This window comes from Pinus tabuliformis, chromosome J (assembly GCF_031772625.1).
Source record: "Pinus tabuliformis cultivar Carrire ecotype Pingquan chromosome J, CPIR1, whole genome shotgun sequence".
NCBI lineage: Eukaryota > Viridiplantae > Streptophyta > Pinopsida > Pinales > Pinaceae > Pinus > Pinus tabuliformis.
In genome coordinates, this window is record NC_142295.1 from 75,516,439 (window position 1) to 75,542,143 (window position 25,705).

The 25,705-nt window shown below is 40.6% G+C and overlaps 1 protein-coding gene across 1 annotated transcript in view; it reads left to right on the forward strand.

Moving 5' to 3' along the window:
- Positions 1–219: 219 nt before the first annotated feature.
- LOC149225581 (butanoate--CoA ligase AAE1-like) overlaps positions 220–25,705 on the forward strand; it is a 29,704-nt gene continuing 4,218 nt past the window's right edge. The window contains exons 1-2 of the mRNA XM_089377169.1: positions 220–396; positions 10,985–11,211. Coding sequence (XP_089233295.1) covers positions 11,014–11,211 — 198 coding nt within the window. The 5' untranslated portion in view covers positions 220–396; positions 10,985–11,013. The remainder of the gene's footprint in view (positions 397–10,984; positions 11,212–25,705) is intronic.

Consider the following 25,705-nt stretch of genomic DNA (forward strand, 5'->3'; position numbering starts at 1 on the left):
AATTGATATATTTGAATTTAATATTTTTATGAATTTTCTTTGAAAATTGGTTTTAAATTATTAATATATTTGAATTGTGAAATCTGTACACAGATCGAATGCCAGAGACTTTGAATCTTTAAATCTGTACATTTGAATATTTGAATCTGTTTATACCTCTAGAAATGCATTTTAAAATAACTATTTCAAACTCAACCGAGTATCATCCTCCAAATAAGGCAACTGCTACATAAATTTCTCGGGAAAAGATCATGCCTGGGGAAACAAACATTCTTGTGATATATCTGGTTTCCATCCAGAGAGTTATAATTTGGTCCGTCTCTGTAACTTTTGATTTGTTATTCCTCAGGAACTGTATATTGCTGTTCTTCTGTCTAGTGGCTCAGCCCAGAAAGGGTAAATTTCTTCCATCTATTTAAATGTTATTTTTGCAGTCCAGAAACGGTAAATAATTGCATGTCTGCGGAAGGATTGATTTCCTTAAGCTTAGAAATGATCGTGTTTGTCAAAATAAATTGTTCGCTTTTGTTCAGAGGTATTATGTTGCGTTTTCTCTACGGATTGTGCTTTTGTCGAAGAAATGTTGAAGTTTCGCCCCTGCATATGTGTTGTTGTATTTTTTCTACGAGGCTGTGAAAATTGTCTGCCTGTTGGTTTCCTTTAGCTCGGCAATGTAAAGTTTTTTGAGAGAGAAAAAGCAATATTGTACTATATTGAGGATATATAATACTTCCAGATAGTTACAGAAATCAGCTCTTTGAAGCAGGAGGATCATGATCATGATAGAGGCAGTTACAATGAAACCACCTGGGCTCGGCAATGTAAAGTTACCAGATTCGACCTCCAGAATTTGGTTTCCTTCAGTTTGGCACATGGAAAATTACCAGATTCCATTCGAGAATAACTTGCGTAAGCTAAAGAGTAATAGTTGACCCTGAACCAGGAATATTTCTGCAGTTGATTTGGGAAATTCAGAAAAACAGAGTCTAATTTTGCGGAAAATGATATCTTTCATGAAAGTTAACAATCTCGACAACCACGTGCAATAGTTCACTCGTTGTATCGATTCAGTTATTAAGAGTCATGCTTTGGCTCTCCTAGGGTTTGCTGTGCTGCTTTCTAATGGCTCGTGCTGCAGGGGAAGCTCGGTTCCTTCCTACCGCAATATTGTGACTGGGATCTGCTCACGGCCGGCCCGTCCATTCTATCAGCTTCTAATCACTCAATTGCAAGCCTGCGGGGGTTTGTCTCCAAAGTCGCAACCCAGGCTGCTGTTTGCCAAAAGTGGCTGAGAATCCAAAATATGAGGTGAAATCTAGTTGCATAGGTGAATATATTCAGTTTGCATGCAAGATCATTCCTTCATTGACAAATTTATGGGGATCTGGCAAAGAATTTGATCTAGTCGATTCAGAACAAATGGAAACCCAAAGAACAGATCAGCCTCAAATTTGGGGCAAAGAGTTTCTTCATAGTAATATATATTTGCTAATCTGGAAGATCCAATCAAGGTTTTTGAAAATGGATCCTATTTCATTAATTCCACTGGACTATCTCTTAGGTTCTGGACCGAATGCTTCAGCCCAAAAAGGACTTTTTAGCAGCTCCAGTTTGGGTTCATCTTTTCTCCCTCCCAAAAGAGTTTTGGGAATAAGAAACCTTTGTGGGAATAACCAATGCTTTTGACTTATTTGTCAAAGTTTCTAAATCCCCGAAATAAGAGAGATATACTTCATATGTGAGGCTCTCCATATACATGAACATCTCTCAACCCCTTTCAGCCTCCATTGATATCTCTTATCATGACACGGTGTGGAAACAATCCTTGGCTTACGAGCACATTCCCTTCAGATGCAGGAAATGTCATGAATATGGCCACCACTTTAGAAATTGTCATCTCAATTCTGTCGAACCTCCCCCAAACCCCGGTTCTCAAAAAGATCCAAATGGTTTTGAAAAACCCTCCTCCAGATGTTCAAATCCCTGATCCCAACCCTCTTCGACTTCGAACAAAGGTTTTAGAAACCACAATAGTTTGAAACCTTGGTTTCCAATGAAGACTTCTAGCCTAAAGATCATCCCAAGGCTGATCCAATTGCAGATAAGATCGAGGCCTTGCAACAACCTCAATTGAATCCATCCCTGGATAGCAAGGAAACTCTGAGTAAACTCCATGGACCCAACAACCAATAAATCAACAATGACTGAAGTGATGAACAAAAATACACAGGAAACTGCTAAAGACATGGATCTAGATGCTTTGGATCTCCCATCAATGGCGACGACACGACAAGGAAAGGACCCCTAATCTATCCCAAAGCATCAAGTGAAAATTCTATGCAAATCTCTTCTCAAAGTTAAGACTCAGAGAACCCAAGATCTCTCAGATACAAGTTCTTCAAATCCCCATTTAGGAATGCAAACTCATTCTCTTAAAGATCCCCCAAACGCTTAAAAAGACGTCAAGAAAAGAGGTAGAAGAAGCAATAAACAAATTCAGTAATTGGGGAAAATGCTGATAAACTCTAGGAGGATCATGGTCATGACAAAGGCATTTTCATCCAATCTTCCTAACCTTCAATGAATATTATCTCTTGGAACATCAAAGGCCTTAATTGCAAAGACAAGCAAAGACTTCTCAAAAATAGAACTCGCAAGTAACAACTAGCTATTATGATGATACATGAATCCAAATGTACCAATGAAAAAGTTGCAACCATAGATTCTTGTTGTTGGGCTAGCTGCCAATCTATAACAACTGATGCTATTGGAAAATCAGGAGGATTCACTCTATTACGGAACCTAGGGTAGGTAATCATTTCAGATTTATTTGCCTATTCTTAGATCTTATCAGCCAAATTCCAGCCAATAGGATTGGTGGAAGTAGGAATTCTAAACAATGTTGATGGACCTCATATTGCGGGAGGAAAAATTAACTTCGTCAAGACCCTATGCAACCTCAAGCACTACACTACGAATGGCCCCTAGATAGTGGGAGGGGACTTTAACTTAATCAAATCCATAGAGGAATAGTTGGAAGGGCTACGTTGATTGGATATTGAAGAAAATCACTTCAAAGATATGATGAGGCAACTAAAATTGATCAATTTGGACACTATCATGGGCTCTTAACTTGGAAAAATTATAGAGGAGGCATACAATAGAGCATGTCATGACTAGATCACTTCATAGTTTATAAATCACTTTTGGAGGACATATATCTTGAAGTCTCTGTCTTGCCATGTGGAGGATCAAATCACTGGCCTGTCTGCCTAGATTTAAGCATCAAATCCAATCCAAAAAATTTTCCGTTCCGGTTCCAAAGCTTCTGGCTCACGAACCCATCCTTTCAAGACAAAGCCCATAGATGGTGGAATGAAGCAAGTTTTATTGAAGGTATAGCCATGTTCCTTTTTCTGCAAAAGTTATTTTTTTTTAAATCCAAGCTGAATGTTAGTTTTTGTACCATCGGATGTGTTCTAGCCACGAAATTTGGAGGAGAGGCTAGAATACATGAGATCTCCAAAACCTAGAAATCGTTTTTGGAAATTCCACCTAGAAGTGTCTCAATTAGATTATTAACCGTTTTTAAAATATTTCCTAAGTCTAAACTTAGGGAATATGGTTAATTAATCAATATTAATTGAGAAAATGTGAAAATCATCTAGGAACTCACACGGATAGACACCAAGATGATCCTAGCCATTGATTAAGTTTTTAATCTTGGTCATGGTGCTCTAACAGTGGATTATAAGAGGAAGTTGATAGGCACTTGGAGAAAATACACTAGAATACCAGAAGTTTGATTTCCTTGGCAGATCGATTTCTAGAGTAGCAACAGTTAGTTGTCGAAGAGCCAGAGATAGTGAGGGGCAAGGATAGTGAGTTCAGAGGAGATTTTCTAGATCTGGAGAATCAGCTATAGGAGGGTCGACTTTCCTTAGTGAGGCTGCGCAGAAGCTTCAAAGGCAACAATTCAATTTGGCCAAACAGAGGGCTGATTCAGTTGCTGGAGGCCAGGAAGAATTTTGGAAGGGACCAACGAGTCATTCTCAGAGGCTGGATTGGGCAGACGACTTGATCAGTTGCAGTTCCAGGCATAGCATACCGGTGGCTGCGCAGGCTTGACATAGAGGCTGACACAGGGGTTTTGTGGAGCCCATTCAGAGTCAGTTTTGGAGCTAGATCAGTGCCGGGTGAGACAAAATTTGTCTCACTAATTTTTGTGGCCAATTTCTCCTATAGTGGATTGCCAGTTTGTGCATCCAGATTGTACTGAGATTTTCATTGTTTCTTACTAATATAAAATCCTCAATTGCTGCATCGGTTTTCCCAAGTTGGGGTTTTTCCGAGGACAGTCCAAAAATAACGGTGTCATTTTATTGTGTGCGTGTGCTAGTATTTTCTTAGTTTCTAGCGCTATTATTTCCATAGTATTTTATTTGTGAAGGTTGCAGTGTGATTTATTAAGTGTTTGTCGTAGCAAATAAATTGTTAAAATTAATTAACAATTAGGAGAATAATTTCCAGTTGTGAGAATTTTCACATGGTATCAAAGCGTAAGTGATCAGCCGGACAACTCAAAAGCGGGGAAGGGAATTTTGATGTTCAGTGGGAGCAACATGCCGAAATTCTCAGAGGCTGAGCAGTACCTAGATTGGAAGTTCGAATTACTCGACAGCGGTTTGATTTTCTGTTGCAGGTGTGCAGAAAATTCAAAGTTGCTTCCAACAGTCAAAAGGAGCAACTGTAGCTTAGATTTTTGCTGAGTAGATTTCTGGTTGGACGCAGAGGGTTTTGTTGCAGGTTGCAGAAGCAGAATCCGCGTTGGGTGGAAGAGAAAAGCACACACAACAGAGGGAATATTTCTCACAGGGGACTTCGAGTTTCAGAAGTTCGATTTTTTCCAAGAGGATTGGCAGTAGCTGAGTGCAAATTTCCTCACTCCAGTGCATATAGAAGATCCAACAGGCAAGCAGAGGGATAGAGGCAGATTCATGTTTATTTTCTTCAGTTTTGAGTTTACAGATTTTGCAGCTCTGTAGGGATGACCGTACGAGATTACCAGAGGAGGTCGTGCGAGTTAGCCAAAATGCAGAACTGGGCAGCAATTCGACATCCAGTTGTCGGAAACAAGTGTCGGAGGAAGTGCGAGTTACAAAGAAACGAAGGGTCCCAGCGAGGGACTAGGCTTGAAAGGAGATAGTGGGCACCAAATTCGGGAGGAAGAGGAGTATGAGACTCGAGTTTGTCAGATGGGCAGGGTCCAGCTCAGTTGCAACAAGGAGATCAGTCAGATCAGTTCCAGTTTGTTGCAGCGGGACCATCACCTTTGCTATAGGAGCCCACAATATCATAGTAGCAGGTTCAGTGTCAACATATGCAATCTGTCATTAGACAGTTGCAAATCTAGTTGCAGTCAGTACCCAGGAGACAGTTGCAAAGCTAGATGCAATGACATAGGCAGTGCGAATTGCACAGTTGCAGTATGCAGGTGCAGTTCTAGCCAGGTGATTCCTAGTGCAGAACTTCGCAGTCCAGTTTCCAATGCAGGAGGACAATGCGAGTTGCCAGGAGGGAGCAGAGAGATTTCCCAAAGGGAGATCGAGACTCAGAGGGAGTCTAGTTTTAGAGGGAGCATCCATATGGAAGCTAGTACTCCAACATCTAGGGAGATCATACTCATTATTGCAGTAGTTGCAACAGTTGTGTGGAAGCATTAGTTGAGCAGTAGCAACAATAGTACGAGTGATCAGACTTCGCGATGTTGGCAGCCATACCTCCAGGAGTGAGGTGGGGTGACTTGGAGTTGTAGCCCCAGAGAGCTACAAATTTGGGCAGGGTCCTTGAGGAGTCCATCTCATGGATCAGTACCTAGCTACAGGGGCCCACGATATTAAGTAGTAGGATGGATTAGTGGCAGTTGATGCAGTCAGTACTAGAGTGACAGTTGCAGACTAGTAGTAGTCAGATGCCGAGGAGCATTGTGCAGTCTTGTCAGCAGAGTAGGTGGCTCAGTGTAGAGTTGGCACCAACGCAGATTCTTCAGTGACAGTGCAGATGCTAGTAGCATTCAGAGACTCAGGAGACAGATGCATCATACTGAACACAGTTGATTTAGTATTGTGGATGCTTTTCAGTTGCAATAGTTGCAGTTGCAACAACAACAAATGAAAGGGAGTTGCAGTGCAGATGCAGTGTTGGCAACAATATGGCAGTGTCAGCGACAACACAGATGTAGCATTAGAGTTGCGTAGTAGCAGCCAGACATCAAGAGCGTGACAAGACTTGGCAAGAGCAAACACTTCTTCCCCTTATGGGGTGAGAAGGGAAGTGCAATATGGGGGGAGGGCATAGCCATTGTCACCCCTGGAAATGAGTCAGGTCAAGGCACCATGCTACCCCTCACTCACTTTCCAGTACATGTTCTTTGCCCGCCATCTTTGGTTTTGATGGAAATTAAACTAGGTGACCTCACTCATCTCGGTTCTCGCTTGTTCCTAGATGGTACTAGGCTTTCTTTTGCTTCAGATTATGATGGAGGCTTCCTTCCTCCATCCATTATTCTCTAGCTGTAAGGCTTTTTTAGCCCCTCCACCTTTCCTCTGACATTTTAATAGGGCGGGGAGGATGTTTCCTTCCCATCTCTAGGTTGCTAGGTTGGCTCCATTGCTAGTTCTTGGCAGGGTCCGTTAGATTCCTTGTCCCTTCTTGCAGCCTTTAGTTTCTTCCTTAGTGCAATCCTCATCATTCCTGTTATCACTTAAAGAAAACCCTGGCTGTTAGGGAAAAACTCTAAGGTAACCTCTAACCAATCTCTTGAATTGAAAGCTAGCCTTTTCAATCCAAAGGGGGATCCCTTCTATAATTCAACCAAAACTGATTGTCTATTTGATGAGCTTGATGGCTAGATCATATGTAGAGTGAGGGGTTTTGAAAAAAGGAGTTTGGTTGGGAAATAAAGACAATCCATTGGACAATGGAGTCAGGCACATGAAATAACAAAGATCTGCAAGATGCTGGTTATATGGTCAATGATTAGCAATGGCAAGGTAGACAACAATTTCTTAGACATCAATTTATCATTGTAGCTGAAGGTTGAAGGAAGGAAACAATCCACTACAGTTGGGCATACAAGATGAATCCAAAAGAAGCTTTAGAGGACAAGGGTGATAAATATCTTAGTACTATTGAAACAGAGCAGTGAAGAATTCTGATTCATTTATCTCTACTCAAATACTGAAGCTGAAACATTAAATGAATTAACTGAGAAAGGAAAAACAATCACATAGAAGAAAAAACAGACAGGAAATTGCTGGCACAAGAATCTTTGCATCAAAGAATAAGTACTTATGATCTTACAGTCTCAATTAATCAAAATCTGAAGAATACAAGGCCCTGAATTCTTCAGAACCCAACCCCTGTTACATTACATAGCCTTGCTTTATAAGAAAATTACAAACTAAACCCATTTTTTCCTTCATACTTAATTACAAATTGCTAAAATAAAAGAGATAAAGCGTGTCTCTCAAATACATGCACATAAACATCTTTCCAATCTTATCTGCATCTAAAGATCATGCTGTTGCTGGAGTCATGGCTGGAGATAAGGATCACCTAGTCGAATTTGAGAAGGTGGCATCCAAGTTGACAACTGTCCATGAGCTTTTTCCTCACTAATTCCTGAAAAATAGTGTCCAGTGATCCCTTTGAAACTCCAAAACCGTGATAGCTGTTAGAAAACCGACAGAGGTTTTTTTAAATGGGTCCGTTATGGACAAAAACCTCTTTCGCTTTTGAAATTTTTTTTCTCATTTGTTTGGAAATCATGCCTGAAATTAATGTGGTGTACAAGAAAAAACAGAGTTTTAACTGACATTTTTTACAAAAATGCACTACTACTCCCGTTGTCAGCGCATTTTCCTTTTTTATTTTCAAACACACAATAATGCTGACACTCTTGTTGTCAGCGCTTTAACCTTGGCTATTACAAGTCAGCGCTGACACTGAAACTGTCAGCACTTTTAAAAACTAACAACTAAAATTGTGATAATAATTCCCACTCCCCCTAGTGTCCCCTCTTGTCACATCTCGTCCTCCATGTTACAGCTGACTAGGCACCAAATGCAGAGCTGCCAAGGCAAATGGAGGTTGGGACTCTCAGGTTGGTTCACGCGCACACTACAGAGCTGAAGCCTTAGCACATTTATTTCATAATCATACTTCGTCAGAGATACGATAGGTGCTCAGGGAAGCTGAAGAGGAGGTGGTTCAAGAGCGAGACTGTCACTAAGATTCTGATGTATTTGCTGAAGTAGTGGCCTAGGTTTTAGACACTGGGCACACCAAGGGCGACCAAAATCAGTATGTATATTCTATCAACTTTTATTGGAAAATGAAGACCCTCCTGGGCATGGCTCTTCTAGAGAAAAATGATGCCAAGGACAAGATATTGTTAATGATGGATGAAATGCAGCTGTAGATGAAGGCTCTGGACAGCAGATTGGAGTTCATCAAGGCAGGCTTGACACCAGGTTCTGGTTCAGGAATCAACAGGAAACGTGCTACTGCTCCCATTGAGGTGGATCACTCTGTCTCATTCCTAGTTTTTAGGATGTTTAGGAAACCATTGACTTTTTAGTTTTTTCATTTTTTATAGATCATATAGCATAGGCAAGCTCTGCTATGTCAGACTTAAGTGTTCGCTGGTTTAGAGTCTAGACTCAAGAAATCTATTTACTTTTGCTTAATCTTGGACTTAAAAACTATTTGGCAAAAGGTTTACCGTTCTGCCAATGGTCTGGTTTCCCTAGTGGCAGAACAGAGGCCAACAGTCACCTTCTGATTATGTAATTTATGTAATTTTGAATATTATCAATGAATTTAGCTTACAAAAAAAAAATACAATCTCGATAGCCATTCCAACCCAGGAAAAATTTTGCAGTTGATTTGGGAAATTAAGAATAAAAAAAGAATTTAGATTATACAAAAACACTAAATTCTAGCGAAAAATGATATCTTTAACAAAAGTTTACCATACAGAGATGATACTATATACTAAGGACATGGATTCTGGACTAGTGCAAGGTCTGTTAGTTGTTTACTGTGAAATTGAGTTGAAAAAAATGAGTGCTTTTCTTTTTCCTGTTTTCAATACACAGGGTATGGGGTCTAGTGAGACTGGCAAGCCAAAGTAGTGTCAAAATCAATGAATCAATCTGACTAACATTTTACCTGCAGGTCTGAGTCAGACTCAGAGGAGTTGACTTGGCTCAGTCTAATGAAAGAGCAGACTCAGACTGAGTAGATTTAGAAGAGTCATATAACAATTGCAGCATGAAAGCATGTTTTTCCTCTGTTTGTCAAGGAATCAGTTTACATAGACTAAGTAATTCTAGATTTTACTCTTGTACTGTTTTCTTTCACACAAGAAAATAAAATATTAATCAGAAATGAAATATTTGGTTCTCTTTTGCTAAGAAATGATAGATTTTGTCTATTGCCAAAATCAGTCTTTCTTTCTATCCAGAGAGGCTCATTTTCCCCTCTTTTAACATGATAAGACTCTTTACGTTCAGATATGGTAAATTTTGACTGTCACTATTGTTAATTTTCTAACCCTAGCGCTTTGTTAATTACTTCTTTGCAAATCAGATCTAGTGAATAATAACACGGTTAGAATTTTAACAATTATAATCAGCGGGAGCAAATTAAGTTCCAATCTCACAATCGCATGCACACAAGATTAGATTTTTTCCCTTCATATCAGTCCTTCATTTATTAAATTCCGAACTTACAAGGGCTCCCTTCCTAGGATAATGGCCCATGAGGAAAATACATAAAACATGAATTTGGAACTAGTCCAGTTGATCAAGCCCTAGATCTGTCCTTCGATTTGCTTTGCTAATCTGGATATCCCTTGCTGCTCCTTGCACCTTCCTCGAATCCGGCTCACTTGAATGGAAGTCTTTCTCCGCCCAATCATTGAGATTTCACTCTCACTGTATCATGTGCTCAAGATGTCTTGTGTGTTCTCCCTTAGCCTAGCCTTCCATTCACTGAATCCACAACACTAATCTCCAAAACTATTGACGGTTGAGATTAGATCTCAACATCACTTGAGATCAATGATTGAGATTCACCTAATTCACTAATGCAAATCACCTTTGCATTTCATTAGATTAACTCACTTTATCTTATAAAAAGGAATTACTTTAATAGCTAAAGCAATGGCTACAGTTAAGGGTCTATTAGGTGACTTCCACACACCTAGACACTTAGGCCTGTGTGGAAGTACCTACCCAAGCTACAAGCATCAACAACTATAAGGATTTCTTTGCTTTCATTTAGAAATTGGAAATATTGTCAAAGTTGTAGAGGATAGGTTATCTTTGTATCCAAACGTTAAACTTTGCCCATTGATCTGAGAAATATATTTTTTTCAGTATGGAAATGTAACACATTTTGAAAGGACTTCAGCTTCGGCTCCATCCTTAGGTACCCATATCCGTTGGCTGGGTAGTGAAAAATATTTTCCAATAACTCCAGCTTGGAATCCATGTAGATAACCTAGGGAACTCATCATGCAGACTCAAGATAGAAGCAAACTAGTTTTGAAATAGCAACTAATGCAATCATTGTAATGTATCAATTCCAAAGGGGCATTTGGTCTTTCGGTAAAAATTAAGAATCTATTTAATAATTTCTTAATGAACAAATTGAGAAATAACTCATCTATTGAAAATTCCAATGTACTTGGAAATTTCCAAATGCATAACATAAATTCTGGACTACAGAATTAATTGCCCAAACTGACTATTCTCATTCGAAACTAGAAATTTGAAAAGAAAAAAAGTTGACAAAGTTTTGAGGTTTCTTTGCTAGGTGTTAGGAAGGTGTTTTTCCATCATGCCTATTTTCTTTGTCTTAGAATTATTGGCCACCTCCCAAGTATTATTTGACAGCTCCATTCATTCTTTTGCAGGATTTGATCTCACGGGAGAAATTTAAAAAATGGAGAAACTTAATCGTTGCCCAGCCAATTACGTTCCTTTGTCTCCTATAACTTTTCTGGAGCGAGCAGGCAGCGTGTACAGTGAACATATATCTATCATATACGGTTCTGGGCAGTTTACATGGGCAGAGACTTTTGACCGTTGCCTCAGGCTTGCTTCTGCTCTTTCTTCTATTAATATTTCAACTGGAGACGTTGTAAGTTGCTCTTCATATCTAGAAATGTCTTTACATTGCACATATCCCAAAGTTGAAAATGTTAATACCATGTCTGTTCTAAATTCTCGTAGTTAATGGGGTGGCATCTTGTGAGTGATTATGAGTTCAAATTGTGTATCGCTGAGCTTAACTGACCTTGATTACTTGTCTTTTTGAAATTTTGTCTTTACTTGCATTGTAAAAGTTCAATCATAATATTGGCTGCCCTTGAAAGCCTCATTGCTTTTTCCTAGTTTATTTGTAACAAGTCCAATTTTCTGCGTGTATAACTGAGAGGAAAGCACCCTTAAAACTTTTGTGAAATGTGATTACCAAAGCAATACAGTTACTTTATAAATAGGAAGCTATCAATTTATACGGTGACAAATTGAAACACAAATCGCCTCCAGTGAGTTCAATCACCAAAATCCCATTACAGGCGTTTTTTTCTCCTAACAATGTTCAAGTAATATTGAACTGGATGATGTATGATAGAATACATGTAAAACATTGGAACAGACAGATTCTTCTACAAGCCCCTGCATGCATATATCCCTTTGCTACCCTTCAAGTCTTTTGCACATTTTTTCACTTTGTCTAATGTTTCATGTACATCAGATTTACTCCAATGTGTTTCCAAACTGTTGTCTTTGATGATGTCAATAGTCATATAGTTCTACACTTGTTACTGTGAACTCTTGACCAATGTTGGACGAAGCGGGGACGTTTTTTCGAAGCAGGGATGCGGAAGCGTCATTTTCCAAAAATCTAGGAAGCGAAGCATCTGCGATATATATATATATATATATATATATATTTTGCATTTATACTCAAAACAAACATCCCATATACCAAATTAGTTGTAGAAGACATGAAAACATGCATATTTTTGCATAAATCAAGATAGATATGGCATCCATGATTCCATTGTAGTTACTAGTATGTACATCAACCATCTATATTCTAGCGATTACAAACATACATCAAATTTTTAAGCATATTATAAAACATAAAACATTTAAGCATATTATAAAACATAAAACATAGAGCATATTATGATTTATCTAGCAAGTGAGCAACTGTCAACATTTGTCATGTCCAAAATTCAAATAATAATGTTTACAAAATATGTCACTTGGTTACCACCAACTTCCAAGACAAAAAAGGTTCAAAATTCAAATTCACAAGCCTACAAGTCTAATGAGTAATCTATGAGAAAAGTAGTAAATTGTGAATATATCTACTAATCTCTCCTCCTTCCACCACGAAGAGAACGTGGCGGCGGGCCTCCACGTGGTGGCAATGAAGAAGATGGTGCTTGTGGAAGTTGTGGCAGTGGCACTGTAACTGATGAAGAAGAATCCCTGCTGTTGGTGTTGAACCATGGAACCTAGGAACCAAGGGACTAGATGGGGGTGGGGGTGGCATATCAACACGATCATCATCATCCTAGAATCGCTCAAAAAATTCATGCAAAAAAAAAACACTAGTTAACAAAAATATTAAAAACATGAATTAGAGAAATGCTTTATAAGGAAAATTTATACCACAATGGACATACCTAGATAAGAGCATCCTCTAATTGCTCTAATTGTAACACTCCATCCTCCAAATTGGGCTCCTCTGGATTCTTGTCCCAAATCAACATGTCTTTATTAGACTTTGCATCTTCACAGTAATGGGACAACAATTGCAAGTTGTAATGAACATAAACCAAGCTCTCTGCCCGGTCTAAACTCAACCTGTTCCTTTTAACATTGTGGATGAAAGAATAAGAGCTCCAACACCTCTCTGCAGAAGAAGTGTTTACCACCTGTGATAGCACTCGCAATGCCAAAGTCTATAGAAGTGGAGTAGCCCCTCCATGCATGTTCCACCACTCAAGAGAAGAAAAAGTCTCTCGATCTCTAATTGCATGCATGCTCCCAAATGGACCAATGTTAAGCGTATAGTTGCTCAACTGTCTCCATACCAATGTAGCGTCCTCCTCATCAGGGATTAATTTACTTAATGCAGCCATATATTTTTTGTGAACCTCTTGATCTTGGTGTGGTTTTCTCATGCTTCCCCCCCTAGGTGCTGGTGTTGAAAGCCATGATGGATGATAGTATTTAGGTGTCAAAACATATGCTAATGCATGCAATGAAACATTTAGCATTTCCCATCGGTTTTCCACCTCTACACGAATATAATTGTACAAATTGATATCTCTAGGCTCAACAATGTCTTTAATCTGCCCCAACATGCTATCCATTTGCTCATACACGTCCCCAATTATTGGTCGATCTGAATCTCCAAACTTGATCATGTAATAAATTGGTTTGGTGAATTGCAAAACATATTTAACCTGTGACCAAAAGTAAATGTCAAGAACAGTGTCCTTGACTGCATTAGCACCATCTCTGTCAGTGTTAATTTCATCCCATGATTCAGCACACACCAGATTAGTTAAAGCTTGTCTCACCTTCACTAGCCGCCTAAAGGTGAGGTAATAACTGGCAAATCTTGTCTTTTCAAGTTTAAGCAACTGCAACTTGGAGTAAGTGCCATAGAAGTAGTTTACCCTTGTATGCCCTGTGATGAATTTAATGAGTTGCTTCCCTCTCCTGTAAAGCTCAGTAAGCCACCCACATTCTTTGTGCTTCACAATATCATGCATCAAAAGGTTCAATGTGTGAGCCAGGCACCTAGAACAAAAGATGTGTGGATGCGTACGCTCTATAATTTTTCCTGCTGCCTTACAATTTGCTGCATTATCTGTGATCTCTGGAACCACATTATTCGGACCAACATCTTTGATTGATTGCAATAGGAGATCTGCAATGTTTTGTGCAGATGCACTGATGGAGGAGGAGTCATGACATGTAATAAATACTGCACCACTAGAAGAAACACCAAGAACATTTATCAAATGTTGGTTTCTAATATTTGTCCACCCATCTGATACAATGGATACCCCAGAATCTACCCACTCATTTGTAAAATGTGTCAAAGCTCTTTGAACCTTAGCTTTTTCTTTTTCTAATAACAGTGTTTTAGCTTTCTCATAGTTGGGGGCCTTGTATCCTTTTGGGGCTTCATTGATGGCCTTTACCATTTCATGCCAATAGGGAGAGCGAAGCACATTGAATGGTACACCGCAAGCACAAAGAAAACGGACTATCTTTCCGTCCACATCATCCCTCCCAACAACATTAAGGAAATCCCCTATTGTTCTTCTACCTCCAGAGCTTGCAGAAGTACCATGAGGAGATGAGCTACCAAATTTAGAGGTTGCACTTGATTCAGAGTAAGTTTTTTGTTTCTTGTTTTTTTGTTGTGCAGCCTCCTCTATTTGGATGTATTTTCTTCTTTATTCAGATGAAATGTTTGGGCAAATTTGTATCTCCACAGGACCCTTTTTATCATCACTGTCCAGCACCCCACAAAGATGCTTCCTCACACGGGTATATGAACCACAATATGGTTTTTCTCAATGACAACCATGAGGGCACACAAATTTGTAAGTTCCACCACCCTTTCCCCCATCAAGTTTGGTCACATAGTTCCACAAGGGTGTTAATGCAGCTTTCCCCTCTAGTGTTTCAGTTTCCCCTTCAGGTTTATCCCCTTCCTCTTCAAACCCTTTCTCCTCATCATACATTGGGTCACTCATATTGGGACCACTGTCCTATTGTGCTTCTTCCCTTCTATTCCTACTCCCCCTTACCATCATTAAAACCAAGAGTGGAATGATACATAGAAGCCAAAAGAACACCATCTTGGAATATGGATATAGGTGGTGGACAACCTGCAAGTAAAGGAGCAAGTAGAAACAATGGGAAAGAGTAGGAGAGGGAGGAGAAAAATACAAAAAAAAATGTCAAAAAAATAAGGGAGTTTGGGGTTTGAATTTACCTCTTTAGCTCTTGTAGATGAAGTCCTCCAAGCTCTTGCTCCAAGCTCCTCCTCCTTCTCCTAGCTCCTCCTCCTTCACTCCTCCAAGCTCTCCTCTCTTCTCCTCTCCTTTCCTCTCTTCTCTTCTCCTCTCCTCTCTTCTCTTCTCCAACTCTCATAAACTCAAAGTGAGCAAATGAGGAATGAATGGGGGCTTTATTCCCTTCATTCCTCACCCTAACCTCACCCTAACCCAAGGTGGACCCACCCCCTTTATGCCAAGTCAGCTAAAATTAAAAAAAAAAAAATCGCATTTCTTCCCTTTCGCGCGGCACTTTTCCGGAATCGTACGGAACCGTACGACAAGCATATGCTTCGCCCTCCGAAGCGCCACGCTTCGTACGGCCGAAGCGCTGTATGAAGTGCGCTTTGGAGATTCGGAAGCGTGCTTCCGAATTTTGGAGTCGCGCTTCCGGGGACGCCTCCTGTACAAATCCGTATCGGATGCACTTCGGGCCTTAGAACCGGGGGGGGGGGGACGCTTCCTGCAACATTGCTCTTGACAGAAAAGGGGGCAGAAATCCCTTAATATTTGTTTCCGAAATGTATATGCATCCATGCAACAACTTTTAAGGATTTCCACTCAGGTATAACTTTCCACTGTTTGAAGGGGCATCAACATCTGCTTAAAAAGTTTATCCTCTCTTGTTGAAACCATCTCCGAATCCAATTTTCTGCATCTCAACTAGGAGGAAGACATACTTTAATCTTTGATTAAATGATTATCAAAGAAATAGACCATATTAGTTTCCTTGTAAACAGTATGCTATCCAACTCATAAACCTTGTCATAGGATGCCTTTGTACCTAGTCCTATCTATGTGTATTTTGTAATAGCTGATGGACAACAACAGAATATCTTTATAACGTTAGAAGATCCCGGACTAAGAATTGATTCTTCTCCAAGCCCCTGCACACTTGCTTGCCTTTGCTATCTCTTGCTTCACTCCTTTAGCACAAGTCACTCTGTCTAAGACTCTGATGTTTCATGTACATAATGTCATGTCCCCAATTTTGTGCATGCTAAAATCAATAAGTTTTGCTAATTTTTATAATATTAAAAGGGGGGAAGCATTATTTTGTGAGAAAAGATAACAAATATTATTTTAATGGAATGGTGGCCAAATAATATTTTATTGAAGGAAGAGAAGCAAAATATTATTTTAATGGAGATTGGTGGCAAATTATTATTTTATTAAAATGGAGGAAAAAGTCACCTAGTGGAAAATTGCCCCGACCAATAAAATAATAATTAAAAAGGGAGTTTAGAAGCATGGGGAGAAATTATAAAAGGAGGATGGACTCATTTGTTGATCATCTTTTGTCTATTACATTTCACCTTTCATCTTCTCTTGGGGTTGTTTAGCACAAGAAGAAAAGTGTTGTTTAGCACAAGAATTCCAAGCGGAAATTCCACCCTCATTTCAGAGAACTTTGAGTGTCTCCCTAGTGAGGCCTTGGGGAGTCTACTTCAGGACTTCCATTGGAGATAATTGCAGAGATTTCCCTCAGCCATTCACACTACCTAGGCGCAGAAGGAGAACTACAATGATCATTTGGAGCAGCTCTCTTTGTTTGTAGGTTTTGGGCATTTGTAGGAGTTTTTCTTTTAACGGGAGGAGGGGATTGGCACCAATTTACAAGGTTGAGACAATGGTATATTGCTAGGCTGAATTCTTCTTTTATGAGTCTACACTGGGGTTATTAGGCAGAATCTACGCAGGAGTTTGGAGTTGGCTGGGAATTGGATCTATTTTTGGAGGTGATTTTCAGCTATTTCCGGAGGTGGATTTGGATCATTTGTTGAGGTGATTTCTTGTTGGATATAGAGTTGGGCAGTCTGGGATTTTCACACTAAATTGGGGCTTTCCGGATCAATTGGAATTAACCCAAGTTTCTTCTGGGTTTGGTAGATTTGGGTGAGAGAAGCCTCCAGTTAATTTTGTAGAATTTTTGGAGCAGATTTGAGGACATAAATCATAGTTCATCTCCAACAGCAGCAACAGAATTTCTAGGCAGTGTGAGTTACTAGTTTGAGCCATTTTCGGTTTGCATGCTTGTAGAAGCAAGCCCAAATTCCATCATTCCACTCTATTTGTACTCAGTTCCAACATTGATATTAATAAAACGGCTCAGATTTACTGCTCATATTTTGTGGTCGGTCTATTGATTATGCATGCATGTGTGAATTTCTTATTGTTGTAGCTTAGTGCATGCCTCTATTATTCACTTTTTTGTTTTTGTTTTTTGTTTCTTTTTGTTTTGTTTTTGTTTTTGTTTTTGTTTTTGTTTTTGTTTTTGTTTTGTTTTGTTTTTTTGTTTTTGTTTTTGTTTTTTTCAATTAGGAACATTACAGTGGTATCAGAGCATGATCTTGGCCAGATGCATGTACAATGATGGGTGAAACTATGGACCGGTGATGCAAGGAAGATGGCGTACACAGAGGTTCATGGAGGAGATCAATAGAAACAATGAGATACTAAAATAAAACGATGAGAAACTAAAAGAATTATGGGCCCAGTTGAGTAGCATTAAGGGGATTGTTAGGGTCCCACCCTAACCCCCTTATATATGTAATAGGATCGAGTCATAGTTATAGTTAAGTAAAGAGTCAATAAAGCCCATATTAATAATTGTAAGTGGTTAACCCGCATTTAATGACGGGACCAAAGTTAGTTGCAAATGGGCCATGGTATTAGATAGATGGTATTAATAAGAACCATGGTATTGCTCCATGGTATTACATGTATGAGTCATATATAAAGGATAGAGACTCCCTGCGAGGAGCATCGTGTCTTATTTTGTAATCGAGCTCTGCTCTATTGGAGGTTGCCCCCTCGAAGAGGCAAGTGAACATTACTTTCTGAATAATAAAATACCTGCTGTTATTTCTCACTGTTCTATGTTCTGGGTATATTTTTGCGCATATTTTGTATTTTTGTATCATCTTGCAGGTTAAGAGCATAACAAGTGGTATTAGAGCGCTTTCCAGGGCCGGTGGGATCTCCATTTTTTAGCAAATTTTTTTTGGCTAGAGACGTGTTCCGGCGTCTTTAAACCACGGGATCTGTCGTTGAGTGCATAAACCTGCGGATTTGGGGAGGCATGCACACAGGAAATACAAGAGGTGGTCACGCTTGTTGGACTCCCTTGTAACCCTTGTGGGTACCCCTTCGAGTAGTAGCGCATTAGACAGAACCGCGCACGGACTATCTTCCAAGTACCCTCTGGTATATCGGAAGCCCCCTAGCTCCCTTGAAACCTCGCCATAGATAAAACGTCGGCCGTTTGGCTGCTACAGTACACCGAGAACAGCACTCGGAGAGATTACTCGCCCATACGATAGGGTAGTCGGGTTGTACGGCTAAGGGTACGATTGATCCTCCTTGGTTAGTGCCCTGAAAAATTGGGCCGAGTACTACTGTCAAACCCTTATGTATATTGCGATCTGTAGCACCTGACACTCCTTGAGACCATAGTTCCCTTTTCTATCTCTGGAGCACGCATAATCTCTGCCAGATCAGATCTCGCAAGTGGGGTTTGCAGCAGCAGCAGAAATCAGTCCCATAGCTCCGATCCATCAGATCCGCAGCAGCAATCTGTTCCGCCACTCAGATTTATTCGATCAGCCATTCAGATCTCTTAGATCCACCAGAGCCGCCATCCAGATCTGAGTAGTTGTGTGGGTTCCTATATTGGGGCGTGATTTTCGCAGGACTTTTGGCAGCATTGACATTTTGGGGATTATTGGTGATCTAGCCCATAAGAATCAGGATGACGAGCTGAGCAAGGTGGTACCATTCAACTGTTAGTGCAAAAATTTTTGGGCGGTCCCAAATTTCAAGTACATCGGATCGGTGCATGGTAGAAACTAGAGCTCAAGCTATGGCCAATTGGAAGCTTGACAAACTTGAACAATCCTTGAAAGAACTCCAAGATCAGCTGACGACACTAACTAATGCACTCTCAAAGGGCAAGGTGGAAGCCCGCGAGGAGGCGTATATTGGCAATGAACACAGTGAGGGTGAGTCTAGCCACTCTCTTCACCTCTGGGGCACCCACCAACAATCCCGTCTGCGACCACCCAAGTTGGATATGCATAAATTTGATGGTTCTCACCCGGCAGCATGGGTAGCACACATGGAGCAGTATTTCAATCTGAATTACATCTTAGATAATGAGACTCAGCTTATGGTGGGGAGCATGTACTTGGACAATGAAAGATGGCAATGGTGGCAATGGCATCAACGTTGCAATGGAAGGTTCTTGACTTGGGACACCTTCAAAAAAGCTCTTATAGAGCGCTTTGATCATGACTCTGCTTTTTTGGGTCGTCTCACTAAGCTTCGACAGACTGGCACAGTGGATGAATATATTTCAGCCTTTGAAGCCTTAGCTTTCCGCACTACGGGTCTCCAAGATGCGTTCTACACAGAATGTTTTATCAGTGGTCTTAAAGAGGCCATACAAGCTCACGTCCGACTGCACCACCCTCCCACATGGTCGGAGGCTTGCAGGGTAGCTCGTGAAGTTGAACGTGCGTTAGCGGCCCAGTCCAATCGCCCAAATTTCACTGCCAAGGGTTGCCCCCCACAGGCTCACAACACTACTCAAACACTTAAGGTTCAAAAGGTGTCACCTGCAGAAATGGCAGAAAGAAGAAAGCAGGGATTATGTTACTACTGTGATGAAAAATACTCCCCAGGTCATAAATGCAAGGAGCCCAATTTTTTTCAAATTGATGCTACTGATTATAGCTCATCGGAGGAAGCCCCACCACTTGAGGAACTTGAGGACGACGAAGAAGACAACCAGAAGGACAATGTCCCTGACGAACCAGTTATTTCGCTGCATGCTTTGGCAGGGATTTCTTCACCTCAAACTCTCAAAATCAGAGGTTTTATTAAGCACCGCCCAGTAGTAGTCTTGATTGATAGTGGAAGCACACATAATTTTATCCATCAAAGAGTCACGGAAGTAGTGCATTGTTTTGTACGAGCCGTTTCTAACTTCCAAGTCCAAATTGCGGATGGGGGAACAATGAAATGTGAAGGTCGCTGTGAAAATGTCAAACTTCAAATGGGGGATTATTAGTTGAAGACCCACATGTTTGCCATACACATGGGAGGGTGCGACATTGTCCTCGGTGCTGAATGGCTTCGCACACTTGGGCCAATCATAATGGATTTCCAAGAGTTATATATGAGCTTTAAGCAAAACAACTCCACACATACCCTCCGCGGACTCCAGGTGGGAGCTCCCTCTATCATCAGCTCACATAGGATGGAAAAATTGTTAAAAAAGGGCCATCATGGAGTTATAGCTCAATTTAATGCCATCCAGGCCGTCGAACCCAATTCGCTTCCGATTCATCCTAAGATGCAACAGATTTTAAATAACCATCTGCCAGTCTTTGACAAGCCTCATGAGCTTCCACCCTCGAGAGGGGAACATGATCATAGCATCACTTTGGTCCCAGGGGCCCAACCACCAAATGTGCGCCCATATCGATATCCATTCGCCCAAAATAATGAAATAGAAAAAATAATCAAGGAACTTTTGGAAGCAGGAGTCATTCGTCCCAGCATTAGTCCTTATTCATCACCGGTGGTCATGGTGCTCAAGAAAGATGGGGAATGGCGTATGTGTCCAGACTTCAAGGCCCTTAATAAGTTGACCGTCAAAGATAAATTTCCCATCCCGGTTGTTGATGATTTGCTGGATGAACTAAATGGGGCTCAATTCTTCACTAAGCTGGATCTTCGCTCAGGATACCACCAAATTCGCATGAAATAAGTCGACATTCCAAAGACTGCATTCAGAACTCATGAAGGCCATTATGAGTTCCTGGTCACGCCATTCGGTCTTTGTAACGCCCCATCTACTTTTCAGAGCCTTATGAACCACCTCCTCAAACCATATCTCAGAAAATTTGTCCTTGTTTTCTTCGATGACATCCTCATCTACAGTTGCACTTGGGCTACGCATCTTCAGCATATAGATCTGCTCTTGCAACTGCTCCGCAAACATAAATTATTTGTTAAGATGTCTAAGTGTTCTTTTGGCATGGAAGAAGTTGAGTATTTGGGCCACATTGTGGGGCGTAAAGGTGTCAGGGTGGACCCCAAAAAGATCCAGGCAATGCAGGATTGGCCTCAACCTAAGACCTTGAAGAGCCTGAGAGGATTTTTGGGTCTCACGGGCTACTATCACAAATTTGTCCGCAATTATGGTCGCATTGCGAAACCCCTTACTCAACTCAAGAAAAATTCATTCCTCTGGAACGATGAAGCACAACAGGTCTTTACAGCTCTAAAAAATGCCATGTGTTCCACTCCAGTCTTAACACTACCCGACTTCACCAAATCTTTTGTCATTGAATGTGATGCTTCGGGTATGGGTATTGGGGCGGTCTTAATGCAGGAAGGTCGACCCTTGGCCTTCACAAGCCAACAACTAAGTGGGAAGAATCTGGGACAATCTACCTATGAGAAGGCAATGATGGCCATCTTACATGCAGTAGATACCTGGCGACCTTACTTATTGGGGTGACGTTTCCAAATCTGCACAGACCATCATAGTCTTAAATATTTTTTGGAGCAACGCCTATCCTCACCACAACAAAATAGATGGCTCACCAAAATGCTGGGATATGATTATGAGATCATTTAGGGCGCGAAAATATTGTAGCAGATGCATTATCTCGCCAATTTGAGGAGGAAAGTACCCTGCTCGCAATTTCCCTTCCCATTCCAAAATGGATTGAAGAGGCTCGCAGGGAATGGTTTTCACATCCCTGGCTCTCTCAACTCATTACTCAATTGCAGGCGAATCCAAAATCCACCAAGGGCTACTCGTGGCAAGACGAGATTCTTCGCTACTAGGACAGAGTCGTAATATAACCCACATCCACCCTCAAAAGCCGCATTTTGGCGGAGTTGCACTCATCCCCCACTGCAGGACATTCAGGCTTTCAGAAGACGTATGCTCGCACTAGAAGATCATTTTTTTGGACAGGCATGAAAAAGGACATTCTTACTTTTGTAGCGGAATGCGATGTCTGTCAGCGCCACAAAGGGGAGACAATCAAAGCACCAGGCACATTACAACCATTGCCCATCTCGGCATCAATATGGACGGAGGTTTCTATGGATTTCATTACAGGTCTTCCAAAGTCAGGGAACAAGTCAGTCATCATGGTGGTCGTGGACCGACTTTCTAAGTATGCTCATTTTTGCGCCCTACCCCACCCTTTTACACCAACTTTGGTCGCTCAATCTTTCATGGATCAGATCTTCAAATTACATGGCATGCCCACTTCTATTGTGTCTGATCGTGACCCGATCTTCACCAGTAATTTTTGGCAGGAACTCTTTAGGCTACAAGGTACCCAACTAAAACTCAGTACTTCCTATCATCCACAAACGGATGGTCAAACTGAAGCAGTCAACAAATGTCTGGAAACCTACCTTAGGTGTTTCACTTCAGAAAAGCAACATCTTTGGGTATAGTGGTTACCTCTAGCTGAATGGTGGTATAACACCAACTATCATGCCACCACCAAAGTGACTCCCTATGAAGCAGTTTATGGTCAACTCCCTCCTTCCCCTACTTCTTATATCAAGGGGTGTTCAAAGGTACAAGCAGTGGATCAACTCCTAAAGAACCGCACAACCATGCTCGCCCATCTTAGAGAGAATCTTCATCAAGCTCAAAACCGCATGAAGCAACAGGTAGATCAGCATCGCTCAGAACGACAATTTCAAGAAGGGAATCAGGTATTTTTGAGGCTGCAACCATATAAGCAAACATCACTCAAAGACAAGGGTTGTCAGAAACTATCTCCAAAATTCTACAGACCATATCGAGTACTTCAGCGCATTGGAGAAGTGGCCTACAAGCTACCTTTGCCACCCACTGCAAAAATCCATCCAGTTTTCCATGTCTCATGCCTCAAGAAAGTGACTGGGAACAATTGCAGAATTCAAACCAGTCTACCTGAATTGGATGACGAAGGGTCAATCTGGCTCCAACCTGAACAGGTCCTCGACACACGAGAACGACACCTGCGTGGCTGCATGATCAAGGAAGTCTTCGTCAAGTGGAAAGACACCTCTCCGGAAGATGCAACCTGGGAACTAGCCACTATTCTTCAGCAATTTCCGCAGCTTCAACCTTGAGGACAAGGCTATTCTTAAGGAGGAGGGATGTTAGGGTCCCACCCTAACCCCCTTATTTATGTAATAGGATCGAGTCATAGTTATAGTTAAGTAAAGAGTCAATAAAACCATATTAATAATTGTAAGTGGTTAACCCACATTTAATGACGGGACCACAGTTAGTTGCAAATGGGCCATGGTATTAGATAGATGGTATTAATAAGAACCATGGTATTGCTCTATGGTATTACATGTATGAGTCATATATAAAATATAGAGACTCCATGCGAGGAGCATCGTGTCTTATTTTGTAATCGAGCTCTGCTTTATTGGAGGTTGCCCCCTCGAAGAGGCAAGTGAACATTACTTTCTGAATAATAAAATACCTGCTGTTATTTCTCACTATTCTATGTTCTGGGTATATTTCTGCGCATATTTGGTATTCTTGTATCATCTTGCAGGTTAAGAGCATAACAGGATAAATCGAAGCCATTCTCATCCTCATGACAAAAACCCTAGAGTTAAGCATGTCACGAGGTTGAATCCATTCACATCACTCATGGGAGATCAGCCAAGGCAAGGCATACAGAGGACAGTGGGAAAAATAACCCTCACCTGCTTTGATGGATCAGTTAGGAGTTCTATCAGGAAATGGGTGCAGGAATTGGACACATACATCTGATTATACCCCATGAGAGAGGTGGATGCAACGTCCATGGTCCAATGTGGGAGGGCATGTGCCCAACATGGTGCCAAGTCATCACATCATCCAACTCTCATCATCAAGGCTCCAAGTAAAGGGGCACGTGACATCATCAAACATGGTTGAAGGAATCAAGTGAGATTAACCAACATACATACAAGAGTTGATATGACATAAAGAGTGAATCATATTTAATGCACAAGCCATGTGAGTAGATCACATTAGGTATCTTCTTCAAACTTCACACTTCACACTATCATATGACCTTATGCAACTTTCCAAATCTAAGTATGGACGGTTATCAATTACCCTTATTATGTGTTTTCAAATGACTCTGAAAGAAAAAGCCATAAAGGAAGGAATAGTTCCTATGTTGACCATTCAATTGATAGGTGAATGTGAGAAATGATATGGTGAGGGGTGGACTTCATAAGTGGCATCATAGCGTTATACATGGGTTATGCAAGACCTTCATCCATGAGTGCCTTTGTAGAGGGAGCATTTGTGGTACTTGAGTTACCCTTTGGTTGACGTTGTGTTTTCCATCCCTTAAATAGCCTTTTTACTTTTATTTGACTAACTTGTTTTGCAAGCTTCATTGATTTTTTTTAATACCCCTTTTAGTATGGGCAATTTATTGCTCATAGGGTTGGGATGTTCTTTTAAGTATCTTTTAATTTGATAGTCATGATATGCACAGGGCTAGGGTGATGGTCAAATGAGGGGGTACAACTCAAGCTAACTTGGCTTTTAACTACAATTCATCCCTTGTCATTATTTTGTATTTTAACATTTAGGATATGATTTTTTATTCTTTCTTACAGCTGCATCAACCTTTGGGCATTTCCAAACCCCTTCTCATAGGATAAGACAAGCAAGGAACCAGTACGAATGACTAACGGCAACCAACTCAATAGGTAGGACAACAGAAAGAAGAACAAGTGAAAAGTGTTAGTATAGAAGGATATGGTCACACTATCTCAATCTAGACTTCCTATTCATACCCCTCCTTGTCAGTGAAAGAAAAACTCGAGGATGGTCACACTATCTCAATCTAGACTTCCTATTCATACCCCTCCTTGTCAGTGAAAGAAAAACCCGAGGATAGTCACACTTGACTATAAGGAATTAATAACCACCAAGGTGAAATAAGGCAACAAGATAATTTCCAAGTATCATGATTCATTCTCTGACTTCGACCCATGATCCTTACTTAGATTCCTAATACATTAAATGTAAACACTTAGTATGAAACAATGACTAAAGTATCTCATGTGTGTTAAATCACCATCATCGGATAAGTCTATTGATGAGCTAAGAAAAAGGCATTTGAGGGGTTGCTATATGTGGAGAATGTTGGTCATCATCACTACAATGTGGATGAACTGTGGAAGGAGGAAGAACATGTGTAGTTGCTGGCTGGAAAACTGCACCATAGAAGACAAATTTTCTCCTAGGGTTATCCATGTATATGGATGGTAGCAGGACCCATGCTACTATTTCCTACACTGCCTTGTACAAATTTCTTTCCAACTTCAGTGTTTTTTCTTGTTGTTCCATTCTGTATTTATGAATTCATGTTTTTGAAAATATCGTTTTATTTATAAAATGCAGCATACACTTTTCCTTGAATTTAATCAATATGATGATAAGTACCCTGAGTATATTGGTTGCCTTTTGACATCAACCTCCATACA